The sequence below is a fragment of the Aristolochia californica genome, unplaced genomic scaffold, assembly GCF_029961685.1.
Source record: "Aristolochia californica isolate CCGP_79_NKW_82.1479 unplaced genomic scaffold, dmAriCali1.0.hap1 SCAF_9, whole genome shotgun sequence".
In the NCBI taxonomy this organism is placed as follows: domain Eukaryota; kingdom Viridiplantae; phylum Streptophyta; class Magnoliopsida; order Piperales; family Aristolochiaceae; genus Aristolochia; species Aristolochia californica.
Window position 1 is genome coordinate 9348289 of NW_027182290.1, and position 8152 is coordinate 9356440.

Sequence of the window (8152 nt, forward strand, 5' to 3'; positions counted from 1 at the left end):
AAACTATGAGAGTGATTTGATGTTTCTCATTGGAAACAAAGTCATTTCACCAAGAGTGGGTGTAACTAATTTTAAAATTTAATGGATTATATGTCATATTGGCCATGTATAAATGATGATTATCCTTTTTCTTTTGAAATTTATTTGTAATTTTTATTTTTAATGATTTTTCTTCAATTGAGTGAGGCTCTACTTTAATGCAAACTCTTGAGTTTCTCCTCAAGATATCATGCGAACATATAAGACCCACTTAAGGGTAAGTATTTAAGTTCCCTATAATTTTATTAAAAACTTAAAAAAAATCACTTTTATATGAATTTTAATTTTTTTCTTAAGATTATATAAAACTATTGGTCCCACCTAAAGTATTTAATAAACTAGTCAAAATATTATCTTTTCATTTATGACTCTTATCTTTGAGAAAAACTAATTCATAATAATTCTAACTCTCGAATACAATTTTGATAAAATAATCTTTTTTTAAAATTTATATTATCTAAAATCAAATTTATTAGTTTTAAAGCAAAATGTTATACTTATATGCGACATTATCCTGTCAGTGCTCAGCGTAAGTTTGTATTTCACTTACGCTGGGGAATTGGAAGCAAAACCCGTTAGTGCATAGCGTAAGTGACGGGAGAAAGCGAAACACAAATGAATTTCGCTTTTCCCTGTTTTAGGCATAAAACGATGGTAAGTGAATTCAGAGGGGTCGAGCTTTAGTCCACAATGAATTTTCCCCGTATTACCTAGTTCGTCAAATAATGGCGTTAGTGTAGAAAGAATTGAATTGAAGTGAGATTACACCATTTTATTCGCTCAAACAAAAATAGGGGAAAATTGATTCATCGCGCAACACTGTTTGCATGTACCCCCCCCCCCCCCTTCCCAAAGAAAAAACTTATTGTCATTCGCTATTCTCCTCTCCCTCTCCCTAGGCCTTCGTTTCCCGACGATTTTTTTCGCCCCATCTTCTTCCTCTTGTCTTCGCTCTCCTTCCTCCCTCTCGACCTCTGTCGCAGAGCATGGGAGGTTGAGAGGCTTCTCTTCTCTCTCGGCCTCCCTCTCGTCTCACTCTCGGCGTACCGTCGGAGCGCCGCCTCAGTCGTCGTGGCCTGCCGTTGAGGAAGACGACGCACGCCGAGAGAAAGACGACGCGTGCCGTGAGGAAGACAATGGTTTAATTTTCCCTAAGTTAAGGAAGGGAAACTCTGTCGAACGAGAAAAAAAATTTCTCTCTCGCTCGCTCGCAACCTTCGGTTTCTCTTCTCTTGACCTCCCTCTCTTCTCCCTCTAGGCCTACCGTTGGAGTGCCGCCTTCGTCGCCGTTTCCCGTTGGCTCACCGCCTCCATCACCATTGCCCGTTGGCCCGCCGCCGTAGTCTCCTGCCACTGAGGAAGACTACGCACGCCGTGAAGAAGATGATGGTTTAATTTTCCTAACTCAGGAAAAATTAAACCATCGTCGTAAAAATAATAATTTATATTTTTTATTTATAAAATAATTTTTTTATTTAATATATTTATTTTATAATTACTATATTAAATTACTGATTTAATAATCATAATTATAATATTGTTAAAATAAATATTTGATAAATTATGTTTTAATGCCACTAAATATTTTTTGTGTTATACTTTGTATGATCAGATATAATTTTTTATATTAAAAAGGTGATTGAGTTATATTTGTATTATTTTTATTTTTATTATTACGATATTTGTGTTATACGCTATGTAATACGATATTTGTATAATTATTTCATATTTAGATATTAAAAAATTAAAATTTGATTACAATTTTAATAATATAAAAGTAAGCATTTGTTTAATTATTATATTTAATATATTTTATTTATTAATAGTTAGATATATCAAAATATTTTATTTAATAAATAATTTAACGCCCCGCGCCCCCCCCCCCCCCCCCCCCCTAAATAATTTAACCCCTAAATCCTAGCAGAAGTTTAACTGAAACCATAGCGGTTAAATAAAGGATAGAAAAAAAGTATTGATAAGAGGCACAACTCACAAGGGTTGATTTCAATTTCGCAATTTGCAAAGAGCGCAAACGAGTTCTTACAAGAAAAGCGCAGATGATGAAGTGCTGAAAGATGAAAACTACTGAGGAAGACGAAAGAAGGGAAGCTGCAATGGCAGAAGCTTCTGCTATTCTTTCCAATACGAAGAATCGGAACATCACCGAGGATCAACTCAACAAACTCAAGGTAGGTGTCTCTATCTGGAGTAGTTTTTTTAGATTTCATGGAATTATGGATGCTACTATTTGTTGACTCCGAAAAACCACAATCTATTCGTTATCTTCGAGAATCACAGTCATTCGGAGGCATGTACCTGTTTTGGGTCGTCTGATTATGTCGACCGGTGGGGAACCAACTCCTATTAAATAGGGGTCGTCATTTAGTGGCACACTTTTTTGGTATTTTTTCTTATATGATCATGACTTTTTCGCCAATTTGGTTTCTTTGTTCTGTGTAATTCAACTATCTAATTGCCTTCTGTAGTAGATAAATTTTCTCACCTTAGAGAATTGAGTGATTTTTGTTCGACAAGATCACAAAAGAAATGTGCACTAGTTTAACTTGAGTTTAGGGTTAATTGCCTGGTTGCAATTGAGTTTTTTGAAACTCTAATTGATCTTTTGATTTTAGTTTGGGGTCACTCTTGTCTCGACTTTGCAATTGTTGTGTTTCTCGATTGCTCTCTAATATCATCTTGTTGGCTTCTTCTTGAATCCCATTGATAATGTCCCACTTGCAATTGTTGTGTTTCTCATTATGGTTGATATCTCATTGGATCAAGCATAACTGCTTAAAACTTGTAAAGGTGAAACCTTGAATCTATAGGTGAACACAATTGAAGATTGAACGAGATACTGTTAACTAAGACTGCACCTTCATCTCCCCTCTACCTGGAAGCAAAACAATGTTATTATGGCTCACTGATTGTGCATCCTTGTATCTTTTGAAAAGATCTTTAATCGGGTAGGCACTCGCTCAAACATCCCCAAAATCTGAAGATTGCATACAGTTGGAGGTCCAAGAGCTATGAGTTCAATGGCTTGAACATAGTTACACACAAAACTAATAAAACAGTGTTAGATGTCATAAGAATCTTTTTTCAATAATTTGGACTTAGGTGGATTTATTGTCTAAAGATCCTTGTATCCAATTATTAAAAAAAAAAAAGATACTTGCATCCGAAATTATTGATGACCTTGTATATCAAAAGTTTTCTAAACAAGGCTTCAGTTCTTTCTCATGTTCAAACCTCTGGATATTATTCTTTTTATACAACTTTTAACTGCATTATATTGTTAAGGAGACATTTATGCAAAGTATCTCATGTAGAGCAATATCCTGATGTCTGACTGACCATTTGTGTGTTCTTCCTCTTAACATCTTCCCATTTTTAGGTCTTCTTTCTTCTATTTGTTCATTTCTTTTCAGTGTTATTCTCTTCAATCAGAGTTTTAGAATCAACGTATTTCATTGTGTTGCAAATGGGTTTAAAACTTCTTCCAATCATGTTTAGGTTTAAAAAGATGGTTTTCAGTTATATCCAACCAATCTGTGTCAATTCCTGTTTAAAAGGTGTATTACGCATCACATAAGCACTGATGTTATATAATGGGCTCATCAATGTTACCTGTGCAACAATCACAAGGATTCAAGTCGACATTTTTAATGATGATCCTATTCTTAATACGCAACAATCAGTATATAAGATAAAGTGTATATGTGCAATATATCTGCAATAACCTGCTTAGAGTGTTTTGCAAAAGTGCTGAACTGTTTTTTTTATGTACTATTTGATAGTTTGAGAAATTAATTCTGGCACCCAATAAAAGGTAGGTACTCCATTGTCTACAGACTTCTGTGGTCTTTTAAGTTGTAAAGATTTTCTTTTTGACAGACTCAAATATTTCAATTATGGTTGTTGATTTATCAGGACTTTTAATTTTGAAGTGTTTTTTTTTTCTGTTTCCTTCTTGTTAGTGGACTCTGTATTGTAGTGACAGTTGTCTTACATGTTCAGGAGCTAAGGAAGAGACGTTTACAGATAAAAGCAACTTCTAAACTTCAAAAAATTCCGAAAGGTGCCTTTCTGCCCTTTCTTTTCCTAGTTAACATGGTTTACACTTTACTGAGCTTAAAACATCTGCAGAGAGTGCAGCTGGAACTGCACAAGCTCAGGAGGAGCTGAGTGGCAAAGATGAAACAGATGAACAGGCATCTGTTGATTTAAAGGATTCCACTGTTTCTCCTGCAAAGGTAGGCTTATTCTTGGTGTATGAAACAAAGTTATTATCTATGATTTGCTTCACCATGGATATGTCAAGCTCATGGACTAATTTAACCTAAAACCATATTGTGAACATGTCAAACAGTTGAGTCCATGAATTCGAGGTGAACATTTTCTAGTAAGATGCAAGATGTTGTTAGGGCGTCTGTTCACAAAATTGTGGGAGAAATGCTGTAACAGAGATAATCTAGCAAACTAAGGCCTAGTGTTATATCAGTACTGTTTGGTGCCCTTTTGTCATTCTCTTCAGAATATAGTTGACTCACTGTTAATAAGGTCTGGGTTATGATTTGGTTAGTTAAAAGGGATGGGCTCTGTGATTTAGGGGCATTAGTGTTATATGGATGAGGTGACAAAGGAAGTCAGTGTGAGAAGGAGAGTGATATGATTGGAAGTGTCATCTATAGATCTTGGAGGGCTGGGAACATCAGAATTTTGTGTAGCAGTTACAAATGCAAGCAGAATACTATCCCGTACCACATTTTATAAAAATGTAAACTTTAAACTTGAAGCTATTATAAGAACATCTATCTTATTTTATTATCCTATATGCAGTCCCTTGTTTAAACAACCAAACTCTTATATGACCAAAGTTTTGTAACTTAGAAAAAAATTGGAAATTGCTGACAGGCCTCTGGAAGATGCACCACGACTGAGGGGTTTCACAATTAGATAAACCATCTGAAGGCTACAACTTATGGGATCTAGTTGTCCGTCTCACTAATTTGAATGCCTTGGGTCTCTTTCTCGACTATCTCTTAGTTCTCCTGATTTGATTGTTTTACTAACTAGATCAGCATCATCTAAGAATGAAACTCATTCACATCCATGTTTTCATTTTGAGATCAATGGTTCCTTTCACTTTTTTATTTTGAAATGGATGGTTCCGGTCACTTGAGCAAGGTGCAACTTGTATGCTGATCTTTTTTCGTTTGCATCTGCTGATTTTTTTCTTATGCTTGTTTTTTTCTCTTTCAATGAAGCTTAAAGAAACAAAAGAAAAGAAAAAAGAAGCAAAAATTTATTGTAAAAAAAATAAAAATTACAAAGTGACCTATTTAATGCAAAAGCTATGGCAAAGCGAAAGAAAAGAGCATCTTATCTATGTTGGTTTTCTAGTGATGCTGCATTTGTTTTTCATTTGCATGACCATTTGGTGTTCCAGAAGCCTAATATCACAGTATCACTGGGGCCTGCATTTTCAGTCAGTCATGAACTTTTTTCTACTATACTGATAATTACATGATTTTTGAGACAGAAAGCAACCTTAGGTTAACTTCTATTTCTTGTTGCAACAGAATGAAGTGCTATCATCCTCTTCACTAAAGAAGCGACGGAAGTTGCATTGGGGGTATTGCTTTCAAGCACATAATTATTTTTACCGTAGAATGGCTTTCTGAAAGTATGAAATGAAGTAAAAGATCATTGAATCCCTACTTATCCCGCATGGTTGGGATGACAATTTGGGCTTAACTTTCTTTCTTTTTTCTTTCTCTTCCTTTTGTTTCTGGCAGTGGTCTGCCTTTGCAGAAGGAAAAATGGGTAAGAGTAAAAGAAGATAGAGAAGAATGAGAGAACAAACAGAAAAAAATGGATAGTTAAATGGTAACAATTATTTCACTTAAATGGTTAGATTATATTATTAAATATCAAGTTAGGTAAATAATAATAACAATTTTAATAAGTTTGAACTATAATAACGCAGTTTTTACTGAAAAAGATTCAATTATATCCCAAAATCCATTTACTTTAACATATATATTTAGTTATTATAATCGAATAATTATTTTAAAATGAGTTATAAATAATTATTTCATATAAAATTTAAATATTAAATTATTATATATAATGTCAAATATAAATACATGAATAATAATAATAATAATTTATTATCAATAAAAGTACTTTTATGACAAAGATTTTAATATAATGGTTATGATATTACTTATTTGGATTGTCTAATATTCATGTCATCTATTTAATAGATCCAGTTAGTTAACTTAACTCTGGAATTTCAGTAGTGATGCCAACTGTAGAAATCTATATCCTAGAAATATTTCCTCTGGAATCTTCTATACCAGCAATAAAATTCTAACAAAACTCAAAGAAAAAAAAAAGAAAAAAAAAAAAAAAAAAAAGAAGGAAAAGTTTGGTCATGATCCCATCTTTATCTTAGATAGATGGGAAATTGGGTGATGGTGATGTTATGTGCCTTTTTATACATTTTCAGATTAGGGTTTGGTAATTCAGATGAGTGTGTAGCTTGGGTCAGTTGAAGCATTCAAAGGGCTTTTAGAAAAAGCTAAGAAACTAATGTCCGGATAACTTTAATGATTACTTTTCTGTGGAATATCATGTTATTGACTCTTGAGTTTTTCCCATGTCTGTAGGCTTGATACAAAAGAAAGATGGGAAAGGAAAGCAAATATGTAGAATTCAGACATGATCCTGACTTGTCTCAGTACGTTTCTCAAAGGTGGGTCATGAAGCCTTTTTGTGGTCAATGGCATGAGTATATTGACACATAATTGAATGTAATGCTGTCCATTTCTATCATACTTCTGATATTTGTCAAAATGAATCAGCACCCAGCCATCTAAATCTTCACGCGAGGCTGTTACCCGTCCTACGATCTAATTCATGGATCCTTTCTTTCATTCCTTTCTCATACGTTATTCCCTTCTCTGGGATGAAATATGCCTATAGATATGATTCCCATTAGAATTTCTTGTACTGATAGTAGATTTTCAGCAAACCTTTTCTTAATGATGCAATTCCAATTCTCTTTCTTACCTCATGTGACTACAGATGAAGTGCCGTGACTACAGATAAAGTGCCGTGCCTACCACAGTATGGATGGCAGAAACAGGCAATTGCAACTTTTGGATATTGAGCTTTTTTTTATAAATAAATTGTCTAAAAATATTTATTTAAATGTTATGCTTCCACAAATATTTAATATGCCATGTTTAATGCCATGTCACATGGTCAACAGGACACACAAGCGATACAAATGCTAACATGTCAAACTTGAAAAATAAGAAATATGAGGTGGCATCCACACTTTTAGATAGAGAGACATCATACACAGACATCTTTATATTTTGTTGGAAGATATAATATAATTAGAGTGGCATTTATGTAATTAGTTTATGTTTTCTATCTCTTCTTTACTCTTATTAGGCAAAAGGTATGATTATAATATTGTACTTTTATCATCTACAAAGAAAGCTTTAAGGGGAGGGTTAGGACAAGTCCATGACCCTATTCTCACTCCTTTTTCTCCAAATTCCCTATTTTCCTCCTAAAACCTTCTTTTCACAACTCTTCTTCTTCTTCTTACCTCTTAATCTTCTTCTATTGTGATTATACATCATGAAATCTTAATTTTGAACATGGTATTAGAGTGGGCAATGATCTAAGATGGAAAAGGAGAAAAGGATGGAGAAGGAGTTGAGGAAGAAGAAGAAGAAGAGAAAGAAAAAGAAAAACGAGGAGTCTCGTTTTTCTTTTAAGTCTTATTTCAAAATCCATGTATTTTATTAGATTTTTAATTCTCTTACTATATGTTTCATATATCAAATAATATACTGTTGGAGAGATATTTAAGTCTAGTTTCCAACTCAAAAATAATCATTGAAATCAATTTTTTATAGAAAGCGAAATCAACATCTGAAGCAGCACAGGACAAACAGTAGAAAAGTTTCGTGCAACAGCAGAAAGCTTTAGCTTTTGAGCTGTATTATGCCATCAAGAACGAGACTCTATATAGAAAATTATATATCAAAAGAAAAATCTATAAGTCTATTTTCTTACCTATTTAACC

General features: G+C 33.6%; 1 protein-coding gene across 1 annotated transcript; it reads left to right on the plus strand.

Moving 5' to 3' along the window:
- The first annotated feature begins 2001 nt into the window (after nt 1–2001).
- LOC137942048 (uncharacterized) lies at nt 2002–7451 on the plus strand. The gene is made up of 6 exons (XM_068787721.1): nt 2002–2228; nt 4060–4120; nt 4189–4295; nt 5625–5677; nt 6717–6802; nt 7135–7451. Exons 1-5 carry the CDS (start codon nt 2115–2117, stop codon nt 6757–6759), a joined length of 378 nt encoding a protein of 125 aa, XP_068643822.1. The 5' UTR covers nt 2002–2114; the 3' UTR covers nt 6760–6802; nt 7135–7451.
- The last annotated feature ends 701 nt before the right edge of the window (nt 7452–8152 follow it).

Coding starts and splice junctions, on each gene's coding strand:
- LOC137942048 (XM_068787721.1), top strand. CDS start 2,115: ATGAAAACTACTGAGGAAGACGAAAGAAGGGAAGCTGCAATGGCAGAA. Junction 2,229..4,059: donor ATCAACTCAACAAACTCAAG/GTAGGTGTCTCT, acceptor TTACATGTTCAG/GAGCTAAGGAAGAGACGTTT. Junction 4,296..5,624: donor CCACTGTTTCTCCTGCAAAG/GTAGGCTTATTC, acceptor TTGTTGCAACAG/AATGAAGTGCTATCATCCTC.